The sequence below is a fragment of the Anolis carolinensis genome, chromosome 6, assembly GCF_035594765.1.
Source record: "Anolis carolinensis isolate JA03-04 chromosome 6, rAnoCar3.1.pri, whole genome shotgun sequence".
Taxonomy (NCBI): Eukaryota; Metazoa; Chordata; class Lepidosauria; order Squamata; family Dactyloidae; genus Anolis; species Anolis carolinensis.
This window is the reverse complement of record NC_085846.1, coordinates 18,447,018-18,468,124: the sequence shown is the minus strand read 5'-3', so window position 1 is coordinate 18,468,124 and position 21,107 is coordinate 18,447,018. Positions and strand designations below refer to the sequence as shown.

Below are 21,107 nucleotides of genomic sequence, written 5' to 3'. Positions count from 1 at the left end.
GGAGATGGAAGAGAGGAAAAGGTGACTCAGACCATAGGCAGAGATTATTCCACTCCAGATGTTCCCCACCCCCTTAGAGTGAGAAGAAAGAATCCCATTATAAATAACTCCCTGGCATAAGATCCTTTCTTTACCCATAGTGTGTTGTCTTAACTTCACAGTTCTGGTGGCAGCTTGTCTCCCTTGTATTTTCTGTCTCTCCGGCTCCTGGGTGAGCTTCATCTCCAAGGAGGTATGAAGTAAAGGAGGAAACAAAATTCTGAGGACAGGGTAGAGAAACAGAAATAGTTAATAGTTGTGGGAACTAGCACACCAGACCCTCTCAGGATGAACCATGGATGGCACTCAATCCTGATTGATGGGGTGGGGGGTGTTGCTAACCACAGCCTGTTGCAGGGTCCCCAGCAGCCGTTGAAGATACTCCATTGGGCATCTGGGTCAAGCAGAAAAGACACCAAACAGCTTCCCCTTTTCTCCCTGGGGAGGGAAGTAACGTCGTCAATGTTTTTGACCACATCCACCTCACAGTCATTGCCAGCGTTCATTCTGGCTTTACACAATGACAAGAGCCATATCAACAGCAAGACACCACAAAGTTTGACGGAAACAAGATGTGGTCGGACAATGCATCAGCATCAACGATGGACTAAACCAGCTTCAAACCAGGGGAGTGCAAAACCGTTTTGGAGAGGGGGGGAAAGGTTGTGTTCCTCTTTTTTGCAGATATCAAAATCCTATCAATCCCTTGCCCCGCAGTCTCTCCAAACCTGTTTTATGTAATGTCTTTCTTTCAGAGAAACCAAGCACCCACAACCCTATGCTAACCTGTGCTAAGTTTTAACTGATCTCATCCGGTTCAGCAGAAGGACCTGTACCAGAGCTTTCCAAACATTTCATGTTGGTGGCACACCTTTTTAGACATTCCTCATTTCAGGACACAGTAATTCAGTTTTACTAGAAAACCAGAGGTTAAACCAACCCCTTATAAGAGACATAGACATGTACTTGAATTGTAATAATGACATGTATGATGAAACTACATACATATATCATTTATATTTAAACGGGCTGGGCTTAGCACAGCAGGCTAAACCACTGTGCTGCAGAAAACAAATTCTGCCGATCAATAGGTTGGAAGTTCGAGCCCGGGTCAAGGTAAGCACCCACTGTTAGCCCCAGCTCACCTGCCCTCCTAGCAGGTCAAAAGTAGAAATGCGAGTAGATAAATAGGTACCACTTTTAGCAGGGAGGTTATAAAGGTGTCCTTAAGGAAATCAATCAAGAGGAAGCTCCCCGGCATGGAAGATGGAGCAATATCACACACACACACACACACACACACACACACACACACACACGGTGGCTGGAGTTGAGCACAGCCTCCAAGATGCTGGAAATAAGATGAGGAAAACTGCCTTTACCTCTGCCTGTTTTGTCTGTCCTTGTTAATTATATAATCGGCATTGAATGTTTGCCGTATATGTGTTTTGTAAGCCACTCTGAGTGGGGTATAAATACTGTAAAAAAAAATACATTTCTCATTGCATCACATGACACATGTACACATTGCAGCCAGCACATTAATGTGTCACAATACACAGTTTGGAAAATTCTGATGTAGACTGATGTGTCAGGCTTGACACAGTAGAGAAATAAAATATGGTTTACAGGTAACTGTATTAGGTAGTTTTGCATACATTTATTAATAATATTTATTAAAATGTCCTGCCTCAGAAAAGCTAAGAGCTGCAGACATAATCATATGTAATGCCAAATTACCTTTCACGCCATTCAATAATTTCTGTGTTTTTGTAAAGTATCCAGTGATTATGAAAGGAAAATATTAGCCTTATCTTCTTGTAATGAAACAAGAGAACAGGTATGTTTCAAGAATCATTATGTGCCATAATTCCACTGGTAATAATCCAAATTCTGTGTTTGTTTGTATTGTCTGGAGCCAGAAAGACTCACCCCATAAATGCTGAGCCCATGTTCACATGTCATGACAATCCATGCAACATCTTGTTAAAAATCTGGCAAGCTATGATTTACAAATCCACTTCGAACAAGCCATGGTTTGACCAGTCACAAACTATAATCATGGTTTGCTGTTGCCGGCTTACAAAGTTTGGCTTGTTTAAACCATGGCAAAATATTTTTTAAAAAATATTTCCAAACAGTGGATGGTTGAGCCCATAAGTACAGAATCATTGAGTTGGAAGAAACCTCGTGTGCCGTCCAGTCCAACCCTCTGCCAAGAACCAGGAAAATCACATTCAAAGCACCACTGACAGATGGCCATCCAGACTCTGTTTAAAAGTCTTCAAAGAAAGAGCTTCCACCACACTCCAGGGCAGAGAGTTCCACTGCTGAACAGCTCGCACTGTGAGGAAGTTCTTCCTAATGTTCAGGTGGAATCTCCTTTCCTGTAGTTTGAAGCCATTGTTCTGCGTCCTAGTCTGCAGGGCAGCAGAAAACAAGCTTGCTCCCTCCTCCTTATGACTTCCCCTCACATATTTATACATGACCCTCATCATATCTCCTCTCAGTCTTCTCTTTTGCAGGCTAAATATGCCCAGCTCTTTAAGCCGCTTCTCATGGGGCTTGTTCTCCAGACCCTTGATCATTTTAGTTGCCTTTCTCTGGACACATTCCAGTTTGTCAACATCTCCCTTCAATTGCAGTGCCCAGAATTGGACACAGTGTGATTCCAGGGGTGGTCTGACCAAGGCAGAATAGAGGGGCAGCATGACTTTCCTGGATCTAGGCACTATACTCCTATTTATGCAGGCCAAAATCCCATTGGCTTTTTTGAACTACTGCATTACATTATTGGCTCATATTTAACTTGTTGTCTGTGGATACAGGACCAACTGTAGTCTGCACATAGAGGGAGACTGGGGCATTTGAATATACATTGAATAATAGGTTGAATCTTTTTTAACTGTGAATTTTTAATACTGTTTATATTTAATTCTGGTTTATTGTTTGTGTATTTTTATATTTTAAATTGTATACTAATGCTTTTATGTTAAGCTGCTTTGAGTCTCCTTATGGAGATAAAGCGGGGTATAAATATAATAATAATAATAATAATCTGCGCGCATCATCCGAAAATACATCACACAGTCCTAGACACTTGGGAAGTGTTTGACTTGTGATTTTGTGATATGAAATCCAGCATATCTATCTTGTTTGCTGTGTCATAATAATAAAATAATAATAATAATAATAATAATAATAATAATAATAATAATTTAAAAACAGTGGGTTGCTGTGAGTTTCCTGGGCTGTATAGCCATTTCTGGAAGCATTCTCTTCTGATGTTTTGCCCACATCTATGACAGGCATGGAGCCCCTGGTGGCGCGGTGGATTAAACCGCTGAGCAGCTGAACTTGCTGACTGAAAGGTCAGCGGTTAGAATACGGGGAGCGGGGTGAGCTCCCACTGTTAGCCCCAGCTTCTGTCAACCTAGAAGTACAAACACATGCAAATGTGAGTAGATTAATAGGTACAGCTCTGGTGGGAAGGGCTCTGCGGCTTAGAAATTGAGATGAGCACCAACCCCCAGTCAGATACGACTAGACTTAAGTAGGTAAAGGTTTTTCTGACGTTAAGTCCAATCATTTCTGACTCTGGGGGTTGGGCTCATCTCCACTTCTAAACCGAAGAGCCGGCGTTGTCCGTAGACACCTCCAAGGTTATGTGGCCAGCATGACTGCATGGAGCGCCGTTACCTTCCCGCCGGAGCGGTACCTATTGATCTACTCACCTTGGCATGTTTTCGAACTGCTAGGTTGGCAAGAGCTAGAGCTAACAGCAGCCGCTCATGCTGCTTCCGGGGTTTGAACCTGGGACCTTTCAGTCTGCAAGTTCAGCAGCTTGGTGCTTTAACACACTTCGCCATTGGGCGAAACCTGACATTTCCCCCTGACAGGCATCCTCAGTGACATTCCACAGATATATAAACCCCACTTGCCTAGTTTCCAACAGACCTCACACCCTCTGAGGATGCCTGCCATAGATGTGGGGGAACGGCAGGAGAGAATCCTTCTGGAACATGGCCATACAATCCAAGAAACTCACAGTAACCCAATATTTCCGAGGTTTGCTGAGATTCAATATCTTTCAATGTAACCATGTCAACTGAGAGTAACATAAGGGGCCATAGCAACCTATGTCATGCCTGTGTCAATGCAGCATTTCTCTGAGCATATCTGTCCTTCCTTCCCTCCTTTCCAGCTCTGTGTTTCTGGGAGGAGTGTGATTGCAGAGGCACACAAGTGAGGGCACTGGCAACCGGAAGTGGCGTCCAACCCGGAAGTAGGCTCAGAATGGCATCTGCATTTTCAATGCGGAAGTGTTTTGCATTTGTTGCTGCCTGCTTGGCTGGCGATGGGCTGCTTCTTAAAGGCACAGAGCCCTTGGGGGAGTGGGAGGAGGTAAAGAATATAGAGAGGTGTCTGTGAAGCCTCTGAGATTTTCTTTTCTTTTCATCCTCGTTCTTATTAAATAAATCAGGAAACCTAGGTGGGCAACCTGGCACCCCATCGGCAGCTCCTGTCTACCATGGGGCCTCCTGGGGCTGGATGGCAAGGCATTTCTGCTGATTCTGATGGTAAGTCTTTTGCTACTATTTCCAAATCCCCTTCTGACTTTGAGTGCATCTGCACAGTAGGATCAATGCAGTTTGAAACCACTTCAATTCCACAGCTCAATGCTCTGGAATCAAGAAAATTGTAGTTGGTAGGGCACCAACCCTCTTCGGCAGAGAAAGCTAAATACCTTGTAAAACTACAACTTCCATAATTCCATAGCATTGAGCCATGGCAGTTAAACTGGTGTCAAATTGCATTAATTCTGCAGTGTAGATGCATCATTTGACTCTATCTTTGCTCTTCCCAAAATCATCCAGAGGAAGATGAAGATGTGCCCCCTGCAGAGGAGCCTGGGGACCCCCAAGACGTCTGCAGCCAGAGGAGGAACAACCTGGGCTTCTGGTGAGATCCTTTTCCTTTGATTTCCACTTCTATTCCAGGCTTTTTTATTATTATTATTGTTACACGATACAGGTTGAACATCCATTATGGTTGTTCAAAGTTATCCATATGGTTGGCTGAAATAGTGACACCTTTGCTTTCTAGCGGAACATTGTACACACACTTCGATTCACGTACATTATTTAAAATTCTATCCAATTTGTCATCAATCCACTCCTTTGGCTTCATGTAGATCTACCATCTGCCAAAATATACAGTCCTGTGCTTTCCTTTTCCATTTCTGGCCGAATAGCTTAACTATTGGTTTCTCCGACTGAATACGAGGTCTGCCCAAGGGCCGCTTGTGGTCTCTTGGTATCCGGTTCATTAGTCGACATGTCCATCGATTGTCTTTTGTTCATCCTGTATGCCCTGTCCATCTTCTTTTTGCCTCCTAGATTTCATTGACCACGTTGTGAACCCTGGTTCTTTGACACAGCTCTTTATTGCTGACTTTATATTGTCACACCACATCCTTCTTTCCATTGCTTTTTGAGTCACCACCAGTTTTTCCTCCTCTAACTTTGTTGTTGCCCACGTTTCAGATGCGTATACCATTGCCGTTTGTAAAAATTGTGTTGAAGCAGCTTGAGAGCATATTGCAAGTCACTTCTGCTGTGAGAGAATTGGCCGTCTACAGAGATGTTGCCCAGGGGACACTCGGATGTGTTACCATCCTGCTGGGAGGCTTCTCCCATGTCATCACAAGCTAGAGCTGACAGACGAGAGCTCATCCCATCTCATGGATTCAAACCAGTAACCTTCAGGTCAGCAACTCAACCTTCAAATCAGCAGTCCAGCCGGCACAAGGGTCTAACCCATTGCTCCACCATTGCCGGTAAAACTGTCGTGTTGAAGATATCTGCCCTGACCTTTATTGGCAGCTTATCATCTGTTAGCACTATCCAGTTTAAATTAAAATTGTGTCTTCTTGTCCCTTTGCCATTTGGCCAATTATTCAACTGTACTTGCTGTCCAAGATATACATATTCAGTCACTTCCTCAATTTCATCTCCATTTATAATGATGTGTCCCTGGTCACACTGCTCATTTTTCATCCATTTCGTTTTGTTCAAGTTTATTTCCAGTCCTACTAATTTTGAGGGTCGAGCTAGTTGTTGGAGATCATGTTTAAAATAGTGTGTATAAAATTACTATCAGGCTTTGTGTATAAGGTGTATATGAAACATAAATGAATTTTCACAATTAGACTTGGGGTTCCATTTCTAAAATCATGATTTTTTTTTGCAAGTATTCCAAAATCACACCTTCCTCAAAAATCTCAATATACAGAACACTACTCTTTCATGCATTTTGAAAAAGGGATACTCAACCTGTGCTGGATTTTTTGTTATTTGATTGGAATGGAATGTTTCCTGAAAAAATGACAACTTGATCTTCTCATGTTTGCCCTTTTTGTACTCTGGGGCATCATTTCTCCAATATTTGCTTTATACTGCATGTAGCCTGTTAGCCTGAGAATACCTTCTCTCCTGTTGCTAATCATAGCTTGTACATTCTGCTTAATATTATTATTATATTATGTTTCACAAAATCATAAGAGTTGGGCGAGTTCACAAGGGCCATCCAGTACAACCCCTTGCCATGTAGGGGAAAATGGCATTGGGAATGTGGCATCTTGTGGAGATCTAATACAGAAAAATGTGGAAATCTCTGCCCTTCTGTATTGTTAGACTCTAGCTTTCATCATGTCAGCCATGGCTGACAGAAGTTAGAGTTTAATAATAACCTTTGGATATTCATGATACAATTCCAAAAGCAGTTCAAGAATATTTGAAGAGCCAGATGTTTTCCAACTTCAGTCCAAATATTCTTGATCAGGGAGAGGAAGTGTCCATGTGCCGTTGGACACCAACTCTCTGCATTCCTCACTATTGACAATGCTGATGAGAATTGGCTAGGGCTGATGGGTGGTGCAGTGTGTTAAAGCGTTGAGCTGCTGAACTTGCAGACCGAAAGGTCACAGGTTCGAATCCAGGGAGCGGAGTGAGCGCCCGCTGTTAGCTCCAGCTTCTGTCAACCTAGCAGTTCAAAAACATGCCAATGTGATCAATAGGTACTGCTCCAGCGGGAAGGTAACGGTGCTCCATACAGTCATGCCGGCCACATGACCTTGGAGGTGTCTAAGGACAACGCCGGCTCTTCGGCTTAGAAATGGAGATGAGCACCAACCCCCAGAGTTGGACACAACTGGACTTAACATCAGGGGAAACCTTTACCTTTTACTTTGAAGTGCTTTGTGACTCCCACTTCTGTTCTTGATAGATTGAGTAAAGTCAATGGGAAACTGTTTAGGAACTGAAAATCACACATGTACCCATTTGGGCTCTATTATAGAAAAATAAGGTATGTGAATGTAAATAATGACACCATGATGATACTGATCACTTTGACGCTTGAGATGCCCCTCCGACTGTTGTAACTAGCCTGTCTTCATCTCACAGGTTACTGGGACTTTGCAACAATTTTGCTTATGTGGTCATGCTGAGTGCTGCCCATGATATTCTCAGCCATCAGAAGGTTCCAGCCGGCAATGGGACTAAACCGGTGAGTATACAGAGTAGATGAACATATGTGTCTGTTTTTATGTTCGTAAAATAGGGCAAGAAACAATGTGTTGTCGAAGGCTTTCATGGCCAGGATCACAGGGTTGTTGTATGTCTTTCGGGCTGTGTGGCCATGTTCCAGAAGTATTCTCTCCTGATGTTTCTCCCACATCTATGGCAGGCATCCTCAGAGGTTGTGAGGCATGGATAAACTAGGCAAGGAAGGTAAATATATATCTGTGGAGAGTCCAGGGTGTGACAAGAGTCCTTTGTCAGCTGGAAGCCAGGGCAAGAAACAATTCTATACTCTAGAAATAATGCAGTTTGATGCCACTTTAACTGCCATGGCTCAATGCTATGGAATCATGGGAGTTGTAGTTATATAAAGTCTTTAGAATTATTGCAGTGGCTTGATGCTATGGGATAATGAGATTTGGTGAGGAACCAGCCCTCTTCGGCAGAGAAGGTGAAAGACCTTGTGAAACCACAACTCCCATGATTCCTTACCATTGAGCCATAGCACTTAAACTGTATTAATTAGTGTAGATACACCCAAGGACATAAAAGTATACATAAAGTACCTGCTATACATAAAGTATACATAAAGTACCTGTATCGTATACATAAAGTAAGTGCTATAGAGCTTGGAAAACCTGCCTTTTGGAATGTTACTTGCAAAATCCCCCAGCCAGCATGGATTAACTTGTCTCAACTAATCCTGCAATAGAAAGTAATAATGAAAGCAAAATCCATACAGAAGTATGTGAAAGAAGGTGAATGAAAAGGAACGGGGAATATGGTATGTAGGGAATGGGAGCACAGAGTGCATTCAGAAGGCAAATGCTAAATCACAACAGTTGAAATATGAACATTAATGAGGCAAGAAGGTGTATGTGTTTGTGCCAAAGAATCCAGCAATATCTTAATTGGATAAATTGTGTTTATTTGATACCCTGGTAGTGAGAATAACCCATACATTTCATTTTAACATTAGGAGACCCTTCTTGAGAGCAGTTTGACAGTTGATCTCTTTCCTCCTTACTCTTTTACCCCTTTGTCTTCAACTTATTCAACTGCTGCAAACTGAACTCTAAATGCAAAGATAGTTTGCACTTAAAAAAGAAAGGGAGGAATATGGTGTTAGGGAATTATCCCAAAATAATAGAGCATCCAAAAAATACAAACAAGATACTTAATTGGGCAGTCAGTTCACAGCAAGTGGAAAGGTGAAGTATTGTGTGGCTGCAAAAGTATTTTGAGCTTAGCAGGCAAAGATGCAGAGTTCAATCTTTAAAGTTACCAAAAATATATATTTACAAATAAGAACTACCTTCCCTGATAGGAAAGAATTGGGTATAAGCTTCTGTATAACTCCATAATTTCTAAGTTCCAAAGCAAGAGAAAAACCTCCAAACACTACATCTCTTCAAACATACAGAGTAGAGAGAGTCTGAGTGCAAAGATGAACAGCAGAAGTCTTGGGCCACTTCCACACAGCTGAATAAAATCCCACATTATCTACTTTGAACTGGAATATATGGCAGTATGGACTCAGATAACTCAATTCAAAGCAGATATTGTGGGATTTTCAGCCTTGATATACTGGGTTATATGGCTGTGTGGAAGGGCCCTTAAACACAGGTATGCAACCTGAAGAGTATCCATTCTACACCACCACTCAGGATGGAAACAGAAAGAGAGAAAGGGGGCCCTTCCAGACAGGCCCTATATCCCAGGATCTGATTCCAGGTTTTCTCTTTATGCCAGATTATCTGGCAGTGCAGACTCATATAATCCAGTTTAAAGCAGAAAACCTGGGATCAGATCCTGGGATATAGGGCCTGTCTGGAAGAGTCCAGAGAGAACAAATACTGTAGATACATTCCAACTGGGAGCCTGGGGGGAAGGGATTCCCACAGCCTATTGTAAAGCTAACGAATTGTTCCTCATTGAGGACTGCAAACTTGGGCAGTGTGAGGTTGACTTCCAACATATGGGACATCTCAGTTGGTTCAGGCAAAAGCAAATTATTATAGAACACCCTACCAGTGCATTCCTCATTAATAATTTTGTCCATCTTGACTACCTATGTAACATGTTGGAGGGTATGATCAGAGTGAAGGAAATCATTTCAAAAGTAGCTGGTAGTAAGAGACTGGAATTTCTTCTCCTCTATCTAAATTTTGTTCTTGTGTCCACTTCTTTCCACAGACTCCTCCTAGTGCTAATGATTCCCGGTATGACTGTAATGCTGTTTCGACAGGGGTACGTGTATGGGAGAAAAGGTGCGGGGTGATGGGATTGAGAGTTTGGCACCAACTATTATTATTCACTCCCATCTCTTTGGCGCTCCCTACAGGCTGTGCTGTTAGCTGATATTCTGCCAACTCTTCTCATTAAATTCAGTGCACCTTTTTGTATCCACTTGTTTCCATATGGGTAAGTTGGCAAAGTTCATACGAAATACTAGGGGTTGAGACTGTACTCCCTGGAGATGTAAGAAAGTAACCAAAAGGATTTTATTTACATATGCAGTGAATTTGTAATTGGGCAAAAAAAATGCAACAATCCATAGAGAAGAGAACTAAAGTTAAGCTTACACTACAAACACATTGACTTTTTGTTAACATAAAACATTTCCTCGTTATTTCTTGAAATATTTTTATATAAAGCAGTTTACTGATCAATCAAAGCAAGAAAGTCCATGCCCTTGGTGTTATAGTTTCCTTTTTCAACAGTTGAAAGGAAAGGCACAAGCTGTGAATCCATATTGTGTATGTTAACAGCTGTACACTGTTCTTATATTTTAAAATTTTTTTAGTATTACCTGACTTTATGGAAGGCTATAACAGAACTTGGTTTGTGTTTCCATAACTTTAAGGAAGATGAGCTGCACTCATTTAATTATATTCCACATTTACAGGGGTGGTTGTTAAGAGGCAAGTTAGGAAGGAAATGGAAGGGAATTAACTGTCCTAAGAGAGTTATTTTTATATGTGGTCTGCAGGCAAGATGATTTCTGGTCAGCTCTAATGCTGTCCAGTTTCTCATTTAAATGCTTGCTTTCAATTTACAGGCTGCGTGTTGCAATCTGCGTTATCACAGCCTGGAGCAGTTTCATACTGGTGGCCTTCTCAAGAACCACAGCACAAAGCATGACAGGTAAAAACAATCTTCAAAAGGAACTGATAATCCTCCAGTTAGGGCAGGATAGGATCCTTTTGTCCCCTTATTTCCTTGGAAGCTGGAGGGCTGAAATAATTTGGTTGAATGGAAGTAGAGGAATGTGGATTTTATGAAAAAGCTCCAATACTTGCCCATCTCATGATTCAAATATATCTGGGGTTGAACCCAAACTATGGCCCCTTCTGCACTGCCATATAAAATCCAGGTTATCTGCTTTGAACTGGATTAAATGACAGTGTAGACTCATATAATACAATTCAAAGCAGATAATGTGGATTATCTGCTTTGATCATCTGGATTATATGGCAGTGTAGATCCAGCCTAAGTGGCTCAGCATTCATAAGGCTCAGCATTCCTAGTTCAGGTAAAGCTCAGTAACCTGTGCGCAAATTGCACTTAGTGATGGCTTCTCTGTTTTTTTGTTTTGTTTTTTTTTTTTGTTTTTTTTTTGCAGGTGTTGTGCTGGCCAGTATTTCATCTGGCTTGGGAGAAATAACATTCTTGGCATTGACATCTTTTTTCAACAGGTAACAAAAGGGTGGAGTAGTTGCAGATCTTGGTATTAAGATCAAGGCCCCATCAACACTGCCATATACTGCAGATTCAAAATGCAGTTTAACTGCATCGTGAAACTGCATTATAGGGCAGTGTTGATGGGGCCTAAAATTAAAGGCCCTTCCACTTGGCCATATAACACAGAATATCAAGGCAGATAATCCACAATATCTGCTTTGAACTGGGTTATCTGAGTCCACACTGCCATATAACCCAGTTCAAAGCAGATAATGTGGGATTTTATACAGCTATGTGGAAGGTGCCTAAGATTTGAGTAACTTTTTTCTTAAGATTCGTCAGTTTAACTTATTATTGCATGCCCTTATGCTTAACTGAAGACATATGACATTTGTCATAGTTTGGGTGCCTTATTTTGAAGAAGGCAGACATAGGGCCTTCCACACAGCCATATGTCCCAGAATATCAAGGCAAAAATCCCACAATACCTGCTTTGAACTGGGTTATCTGAGTCCACATCACCATATAATCCATTTCAAAGCAGATAATGTTGAATTTTATTCAGTTGTGTGGAAGGGGCCTTAATCTTGTACAGAATGATATTGGGTTTACTTCTATGCAGCCTTGCTGGGCATTTCATTCCCAAAGATGATTTCTGCAATAGTTTCCTGCTTAGTTGGTTTGACTCTGGAATAAGGTAGTTATGAACACTTCCTATTGGGTAGTATCTATGTTGTCACCAACATAACACCCTGTCCTATTCATAAGTCAGTTGCACAACTTTAAAAAAACTTTTCAAAAAGATGTGGGATTGGCTCTCAGTTTAATCATACTTTGACATGACTATTGAAAATAATGAGGCTGAAGTTAGGCCCATTAATTTCGATAAGTCTGTTCTAGATTTGACAAAATATGAATCCAATATAATTCATTTGTCTATTTGATTTGCATTTGAAGAATTGATATTGTATATAAACATGTCATATTTCAAGTGACAGCCAAAGGTGCCTAGCTAGCCTGGTATCTGAGGAGAAAGGTGGGATTGAGAACTGATGCCTTACTTGAAATATTTATAAGGTACCTCACTATTGCAAAATTTGAAGTAGTGTAAGTTTGTAGATGTAATTATGACAAACTTGTAAGTGATCACATTGAAATTTCTATTGAAAAGTATCATAATTCACATTTGTTTCCTTTCTTCCCAATTTTAGTTCTGTGGTTTCTGCTTGGTCCTCCGGAACTGGCGGGGCTGGCTTGATAGGTGCCCTTTCCTACCTTGGCTTGACACAGGCAGGGCTGAGCCCTCAACACACCCTCCTGGTCATGACAGTTATTCCTGTCATCATGCAGGCCAGGTGAGGTTGGGAAGCAGAAAATGTGGGAAAAGTCTATTGGAAGTGGAAATTACTAGGGAAATAAACTGCTGGGAAAACATGAAGCGCCCCAACAAACTGGAAAGCCAAGAGCAGGCATGGGCAAACTTTGACCCTCCAGGTGTTTTGGACTTCAGCTCTCACAATTCCTAACAGCCAGTAGGCTGTTAGGAATTGTGGGAGTTGAAGTCCAAAACATCTGGAGAGCCAAAGTTTGCTCATGCCTGTCCAAGAGGCTACTTAATTGGGGGACGATGTATTTCCTTCTCCTTAGCTGAGAGTCCTAGTTGACTGTGATCTCTTTCACTGTGTACAATTACAGCATTTTGATTTCACTTTAACTGCCATGGCTGCATTCTATGGCATCCTGGAGTTTGTAGTTTATGAGATATTAAGAATTCTCAAGCAAATTCACTACCTCATAGCAGCAGATCTGCCAGAAATAACCCTAGTCCCCTGTCTTTGGAGCACCAGTATGGTACAGTGTTCCCTCACTACTTCGCGGTTCACTTTTTGCGGATTCGCTGTTTCGCGGTTTTTCAATAAACTCTAAAATACTATTCTAAATCATAAAAAATTACAATTTACAGCCTAAGGAAGGGAGGAAGGAGAAGCCAAAGGGAGATAAAATGTGCCCAAGTGGCAACAGGAGGAGAAGGAGGCGATTTATCAATACACAATTGGTTGATAAAGACTTAAAATCGTGTATAACTACTAAAATAATAAAGTAAAGGTTTCCCCTGACGTTAAGTCCAGTCATGTCTGGGGGTTGGTGCTCATCTCCATTTCTAAGCCGAAGAGCCGGCGATGTCCATAGACACCTCCAAGGTCATGTGGCCGGCATGACTGCATGGAGTGCTGTTTCCTTCCCGCCGGAGCGGTCCCTATTGATCTACTCACATTGGCATGTTTTCGAACTGCTAGTTTGGCAGAAGCTGGAGCTAACAGCGGGCGCTCACTTCACTCCCAGGATTTAAACCTGCGACCTTTCGGTCTGCAAGTTCAGCAGCTCAGTGCCCCTATTTCACGGATTTTCACTTATTGCGGGTGGTCCTGGAACCTAACCCCAGCAATAAGTGAGGGAACACTGTTTAGTGATTTGAGCATTGGACTATGATTCTGGAGACCAGGGTTCAAATTTCTGCTCAGTCACGAAAACTCACTTTGGGCAAGTCACAATCTCTCAGCCTCAGAGAAAGGCAAAAACAAATCCTTCTGGGAAAATCTACCCAAGAAAATGCCCTGCCTCACCGTAAATCATAAAATTATTTGAAGTCTCATCGCAACAACAGAAAACTCATCCTTGATAAGCAGAAGCCAACTTCCATTTGAGGGGCAGTATAGAAGGTTACATTATTCCACAATGGATCTAGGATCCTTGACAATCTCCTTTTATTTCTCCTCCATAGCTATTGTTTCCTGTTGGCTCCACCTCCTCAGGCCCCCCGCTGCGGCTGGGGTCCTTCTATACAGAAATCCCTGCGGTCGTCTTCTGTGACCCACCAACCACTTCTGGGGGGCAACAATACACCCCAAAACAGTAAGCGATCCTAAGCAAATGGGACAATGCTTCTACAATAACCCATTTGCTGAAATGGACCAACATGATCATTTTTGCACCTCTTCTACAAAAGCAACAATAACTATAAATAATTGTATTTGTTACCCGCCTCTCTTCACATGTTGAGGTGGGACACAACACAGTTAAAATACATTATCATAAAATACATACATTAAAACACACCACCACAAAATACATAGTGGAAGGATTAAAATACAAGTAAATGTATTAAATACATATCTTTAAGATGTCAATCCCTGAGAAGGTATGGTCTTTGCATTGTTTGTTTTTCCTAATGCTGCTGCTCATACCAGCAAGAGGAGGAGTTACTCAGCATTGTAAATCCTTATATAAATTTATGAGCGCTTCTCAGTGTGCAAACTCTCCACAGCTCTCATCAGTTTGTTTCTTTAGCTCTGTCTCATGTCAATTTTTTTTCCAGCTCCAGAAACGCAAACCCCTCAGCTCACTTTGCAGGAAAAAGGGCAAGTGGTCAAGGTAAGGCTTCTAATTAAAATGGATACGTGTATATTTTCATGAGAAAAGAATACAGATTTTATTGGGGTATGTACATTTTAAATTCTTCAAATTGTAGACTATATCAAAATATGTAGAAGCCTATGCTGAATGGATTATTTTTAAGAAAAAATGTGCAAGAACTACTAGAGTGAATTAAATGCAGGAAACAGTGGTTGAGACCAGAACTTGGAATAATTACCTTTTGGGTTACAGTTCCCAGAGCTTCCAGTTAACACAGCCACTGATCATTCTTTCAAATGGATTCTAGGAATTCAAGATTGGACACCACTTATTAGAAAAGGACGCAGAGACAAAAGCTTGTTCTCAGATGTGCCAACTTTTTAGAAGTTTTTCAGCTCTTAGTGTTGTGTAACACAAGATGCAGTCTCTAAATACCTAGAAAATAATAAATATCAGAAAGTTTGATCTGAAAGGTTTTTCCATTCCTCACAAAAAGAAGACACCTGACTGCAGTTTTCAGTGACGAATGTACTATGCACATGCCAGAGTTTTGTGCTTTTACAGTAAAAAAAAAAAAGGATTCTAGCATAAATACCCTATTTACTCGTATCTAATGCTCAGCTTTTTTTACCTAAATTACCTTGGCAAAATTAGATTCATGTAGTACAGTAATCTTAGTGCTGAGCCAAAGCGAAAGGGAAAGATGCTTCAGGATCACCTGGAGCTCCTATTTCTCTAATGTAATGGTCACAGCTCAATGTTTTGGGATCCTGGGATTTGTAGGTTAGTGAGGCATTAGCATTATTTGCCAGAGAAGGCTCAAGACCTTGTAAAACTACAGTCTCCATAATTCCATAGCATCGAACCAAGGCAATTAAATTGGATTCATTCTACAGCAGAGATGCAGCCCAAGGTTTTCTTTTCTGTCACTAGCAGCTTGGTTGCTCTAACACTTTTCTTTTTAAAGAAGAAATGCCCTAGGATTCTGTAGCATTGAGCTATTCCAGTCCAGGTGATGATGAACTGCATTAATTATACCATGCAGATGCATCCAAGAACGCAATTTTTCGAAAGAGCCGTTTTGCTCAAAAGCAAAGTATACTTTTTGCCACTGCGCATTACATTTGGCAGCAAATACTTTTGTTTTGTTTTAGGGGTTTGAAAATGAAGGTGCACATTAGATTTGATGGTGCATTAGACTTGAGTAAATACGGTACTTGATAGCTTTGCATGAGAAAATCCTTCCTTTCTTTGTAGAACAGTCAGTTCTCCACATTTGCAGGTGTGACTTTGTGGATTTGATCATTCATGGATTCAATAAAAATGTTATATGGATTGCTAGGTCCTCCAGTGCAGTTCTGTAGCTTTCAGTGGGAGTTGACCAGAGTCATGCTGAGAATCTAAACATTCCCAGCAAGGTATTCTCTCCAGTAAAACAAAACAACATTTTTTAAAATTCAGTGTTTCACTTTCACGGGAGTCCTGTGCCCCAACCCTTATGATTGCGAAGGTCTGACTTTATTTGTGTACTGAAGCAGGGAGGGAAAATAAATCATTTCCTGTTTTTTTTTTTGTTTTTTTTTTAAAAGCCTCTCCTGGGTCTGAGGAACTTTCAGGGCCCTGGAAAAAATAACAAAAATGCTTCCGCTCCGCCTAGAGTTTGTGGATATTGGGGACCCAAGACAAATCCATCATCTGTTTGAAAGCTTTGGGAAGAAAGGGTGGTGAATGGGAGCAAACACTCATTGTGATGTAAAATGTCCAAAACCAGTATCTCTTAGACAAGCTGTTTGTTAAATAGTCATAAACAGTGTTGTTTAGAAAGATTGCATTGCATTGGGTGAATGCTCATTCCTTTCTTTGTATTGCCTTATGCTTATGTGAAAGCATGTGGCCTTTACAGGATGCACTGACAAGTATTTACTCTCCTCCAGGGTATCTTGAAATACCTCATCCCTTTGGCTGTTGTGTATTTTGCAGAATACTTCATCAACCAGGGCTTGGTGAGTGTGAGAGGGTCATGGAGAATATGAAGGTGGACTTTTTTAGGACAGGATAAAAGTCATTTATTTCACCTTTCCCTTCTTAACTCTTTCCTTCTTTCCCTTCCATAGTTTGAACTGCTGTATTTCCGAAAAGCACCTTTTAGTCACTCGCAACAATATCGCTGGTAAGTTTGGGTTATGGGGGAATCATATAAAGTAGATTTCTTGGGATCCATTTACACTGTAGAATTAATGCATTTTGACAACTTTAACTGTCATGGCTCAATGTTAGGGAATCCTGGGAGCTGCATCTTCACAAGGTCTTAATTTTTCTCTGACAGAGAGTGCTGTTGCTTCACCAAACTACGAATCCCAGGGTTTCATGGCATTGAGCCATGAATTACAGCATCAAATTTCATTAATTCTACAGTGTAGATGTGTCCTCTGATTCACTCTTAGTTTGCAGACTAGAACAGAAAGTCAACCAAAAAACTCCTGGGTTTCTTGAACTCTATTAGGTACCAGATGCTCTACCAGGCTGGAGTCTTTATCTCACGTTCCTCGGCTGCCTGTATACGGATTCGACAGATATGGCTCCTTGCAGCACTGCAGGTATAACCTCCCCTCCCTGATGCACAATCAGTTAATGGTTCTTTCTTGCCTGCTTCAGTCACATTGCCCTCCATTCCCATTTTGAGGCAGAATTTAGAAATGTTCCTTTTTTGGACTACAACACCCAGAATCTCCCAGAGAGCTTTGTTACTTTTACAGCTTGTATTTGCATCTGGGTTCAGCATCTACTGTATAACTGAATTATGCTCCCCTTTTCAAGGTATGCCTATGCTTCCAGGTGTTAGTTTCTAAACAACAGTTCAGGGATGGAGAACTTGTGTCCTTCCTGTTTTTGATGGACTGCAGCTCTTACCACCTATGATCAGCAGAGGCAGTAATGAAGAATGATAAGAGTTGTAATCTATATAGCAGGTCACATGTTCCCTACATGTTTCGGTACTGTCTTGTTATTAATTGTGTAACTGCAATGAACGTTTGCCATGTATGTTTCTGTAATCCACTCTGAGTACCCCCTGGGAGACAGAGAAGAATATAAATAAAGTATTTTATTATTATTACCCTAAGAGGGAAGAGCACTGAAGGAAAAATAGTCTGGCCTTCATGAAACAAATGAGCAATAATCAGACACTTAATGTGGTTTATCTTTCTGGATAGATCTGGTACTTGTCCTAGCATGCTCTTGTGCCACTAAGAACAGCTTGAAACTCAAATAGCCATAGATTGTGGAGTTAAACAGTATCAGCTGATGATGCCTTCAGAGACTAACAGAGACCAACTGAGTGAAAGAAGTTGGTAGCATAAATCTTCATAGACTTAAATGTACTTCATCAGGTTAATGGAGTGAAGTGCTTAGGAACAGACTTTTATAGCTAAGAGTGAGCAGCCTGTACGCATGAATAGCAATAGAAACGTAAAACTTGTAGGTATAGTGATGAGGTGACAATGAAGGCCATTGAAGGATATGAGGAAAGATGTTGCCCACAGCTAAGGTAAACAGATAACAATATAAATCTTGGAGGGATTTGATGGAATGTAATGTGATGCTGGCTGGGCACCAGAAGGGAAATGTGATCAGTTTGCCAAGAGATTCCTCATGAGGCCAGAGCGTTATTTAGTTTTACAACCCACCTTTGCTTTCAGCAACATCCTTCCCTCAACAACCATAATTAAAACAGAATTTGTCACCTCATCATCATACCCATAAGTTTTGAACATGATTTCAGTTATATGCAAAGACCTTTGCATACCATAGAACGGTTCAGAAGCATTTAAAGATGCCTAGAAAAATGTTCTTTCCAGGCATCCATCAGGATTCTATGGTCAACTTTCATTGGTATAGGTTTAAGCACTTTTAGACTGTTTTTGTGGTGTTTTAATAAGATAACTGATTGTTTTAACAGTCTTTCTTAGGATTTTGAGACATATTTTAATCTGTGTTGTGAACTGTCTTTGATCCCATTCTGGGAGAAAGGCAGGACATAAATAAAATGCTCACGTTGACATCTTGGAGGCCTCTTACCTTTGTATTACATCTACCTTCGTCCTCCCCCTCACACACACCTTTTCCACTATTAAAACCACTATGTAGCTGCTACTGTCTTATCATCCTAACTCTCTTTTATTTTTCATCCCAGTGCCTGAACATGGTCTTCCTTGTGATTGCTGTAAACTATATGTTTTTACCAAGCATCTATTTGGTTTTCGTTCTAATCATCTATGAAGGATTGCTGGGAGGAGCTAGTTATGTGAACACCTTCCATTCTGTCAGTGCAGAGGTAAGACCATAGGGGAAAGCTAGAAAAGTAATGGAATGAACATAATTTTGGTGAGGGTCAGGCTTCAATCAAATATTTGAGTAGGTAGAGTGGATCTTACTGGGAAGCCCCAAAATTCTAATGCATTGCTTGAAAGGAAAGAAATATGAGGTGAGCAATAGAATTTTGGGACTTAACAGTAAGCTCCAGTCAGTTGGCACTTTTTTCCAGTGACATGACATTGGCAAGAGAGCAGCCCTCAATAGAGATGTCAGCACGGTGTTATGGACCAAAAACCATGCAATGATTTGCATACTGCTCTGAGGTGTCAGGAAATGTCACTATTGCAGCAAAGAATTACTTGCTAGAATTAAAGCACAGGACCCTCTCCGAAAGTGAGAAACAGCATATAAAAATACACTTCCTTTTTTTACTTTGAAGAATACAGTACATCTCTAGGAATTCCTTTGGACGTTGATCATAAAGGCGTGCTGGAAGACATAGAGATTCCTAGAGAGGTGTTCTCTCTAGGAATATTTAGGTCTTCTAGTACAATTCTAAAGTCAGCTTCCAGCAGATATTGATTATAGACTAGCACCTAGAGATTACTAGAAAGAACATGTAGTAATCAAACCCTTGAATAATCAAATTGCAAAAGTTCAACCTGCAAATGTGGAGGGGCGACTGTAATATGGTCTCTCTTTCCCTTCTAAATGCAGAGTCAGCCAGAACATCGAGAGTTTGCCATGGGAGTGGCTTGTGTAGCAGACACATTGGGTATCTCACTTTCGGGTGCCATTGCCATCCCGGTCCATGACTATTTCTGCCGTCTCGCCTGAAGATTTCTTTCCAGTGGGACCAGCAGATGCCTCAATGTACAAGAGCTTCATTCCGGAGTGGTATATCAGCCAGTACTGAAAAGGGGAAAAATGAGACTTTTTGTATAGCCCTCCTCTGGCTGAACAGGGAGTGGAAAGGAGGTTGTGTGGGGTACAGCCCTCAGTGTTTATACTCTTGGTCAAATTGATTATCAGGGATTTTGTTTTAATTCAGGGCTCCTCCAGACTGCCCAACAGTGCTGGTAAATGTCAGGGGTTTCTGTTTCAGAATGCCATACTTTGTAAAGCTCGTTTCTGCTCATGCCTCCACTTCTGCTCTCAATATAATGGGATTTGGACCCCAGTGTGCTGCTGCTGGTGTTAGCACATTAAAAGAATGTTACAGTTCTACTTCTAAAAGTTGCTGCCACTTTAGCATCTTAAGTCTGAAATAAAGAATAGAAAGAAAGACCAGCAGGCTAGCAACTGAAAGAAAGGATGGGGGAAAGGGAAATAGTTGATTGGTCTGGTAATCAGAAGTGTAAGGATGGAACAAATATAAGTTGAAAACATTCATTCCAAACATTATCTGTGGAACCACACACAATTCCAGAACTAAGACAATGGAGATGGATTCTTGGGGCCAAAAAGCCACACATTTTGCAGTGAGTCTAGAACGTTGTGGCTAATAGTGGAAATTCATACAAAAATAATGGGAAAGAAATAATATTTTATGCAGGAAAGCTCCAGTAACTACAGCTTCCCACCAATTCCCAAGGCTGCAGGCCACTCTGGATAAGTGTTTAGCAAGAATCATCTTTTAATGTTGGGGAGCACAGTTTTGCAAGGAAATTGGACTACAACTTCAAGAGTAATAGGGATTTGGGGAGATAACTGTCCATTATTTTTTTCTGAAGGGTCAGTAGCTTCATTACAGCATGCAGGACCCCAGCTGGATGGATGTTTGTGCTACATGGTTTTTGAAGGATAAATGTTTTAATGTTGCGCTTATAAACCACAGAGCACTCTCTTAATTTTGAGAGAGGTGCAAAAAATAATAGTACTTACTGTTTATTCACATAACTGGATTTTGTAGAAGAGGAAAAACAGTCAATATTCATAGGTGACTTTTTAACAGGAATCATGAAAAAGAGCTTGGGTCCAACAGGTATCTATTTCAAGAAGGAAAAAATGGTAGTTTTACACTGTGATCAATTTCTGTCTTAAACACAATCAATAAACTAGCTTTTCAAAAGA

The 21,107-nt window shown here is 41.0% G+C and overlaps 2 protein-coding genes across 4 annotated transcripts in view; one reads left to right on the top strand and one right to left on the bottom strand.

The window, feature by feature from the left end:
• Positions 1–1,556, bottom strand: part of LOC103280018 (trichohyalin) — a 9,594-nt gene extending 8,038 nt beyond the window's left edge. The window contains exons 1-3 of one of the 2 annotated variants that reach the window (XM_062957687.1): positions 1,422–1,556; positions 382–477; positions 135–259 (exon numbers count right to left, since the gene is read on the bottom strand). In XM_062957687.1, the coding sequence (XP_062813757.1) occupies positions 135–259; positions 382–426 (170 nt within the window). In that variant the 5' untranslated portion in view covers positions 427–477; positions 1,422–1,556. Of the gene's footprint in view, positions 1–134; positions 260–381; positions 478–825; positions 957–1,421 lie in introns of those variants that run through there. The other variant, XM_062957688.1, reaches the window with a different exon arrangement.
• cln3 (CLN3 lysosomal/endosomal transmembrane protein, battenin) overlaps positions 1–21,107 on the top strand; it is a 21,289-nt gene extending 182 nt beyond the window's left edge. Inside the window, exons 2-17 of one of the 2 annotated variants that reach the window (XM_062957689.1) lie at positions 4,244–4,324; positions 4,523–4,619; positions 4,917–5,001; positions 7,506–7,608; positions 9,819–9,872; positions 9,967–10,046; positions 10,684–10,769; positions 11,248–11,320; positions 12,518–12,661; positions 14,089–14,219; positions 14,683–14,738; positions 16,655–16,723; positions 16,835–16,890; positions 17,224–17,317; positions 18,913–19,053; positions 19,752–21,107. In XM_062957689.1, coding sequence (XP_062813759.1) covers positions 4,571–4,619; positions 4,917–5,001; positions 7,506–7,608; positions 9,819–9,872; positions 9,967–10,046; positions 10,684–10,769; positions 11,248–11,320; positions 12,518–12,661; positions 14,089–14,219; positions 14,683–14,738; positions 16,655–16,723; positions 16,835–16,890; positions 17,224–17,317; positions 18,913–19,053; positions 19,752–19,871 — 1,341 coding nt within the window. In that variant the 5' untranslated portion in view covers positions 4,244–4,324; positions 4,523–4,570 and the 3' untranslated portion in view covers positions 19,872–21,107. Of the gene's footprint in view, positions 1–4,243; positions 4,325–4,365; positions 4,620–4,916; positions 5,002–7,505; positions 7,609–9,818; positions 9,873–9,966; positions 10,047–10,683; positions 10,770–11,247; positions 11,321–12,517; positions 12,662–14,088; positions 14,220–14,682; positions 14,739–16,654; positions 16,724–16,834; positions 16,891–17,223; positions 17,318–18,912; positions 19,054–19,751 lie in introns of those variants that run through there. The other variant, XM_008117519.3, reaches the window with a different exon arrangement.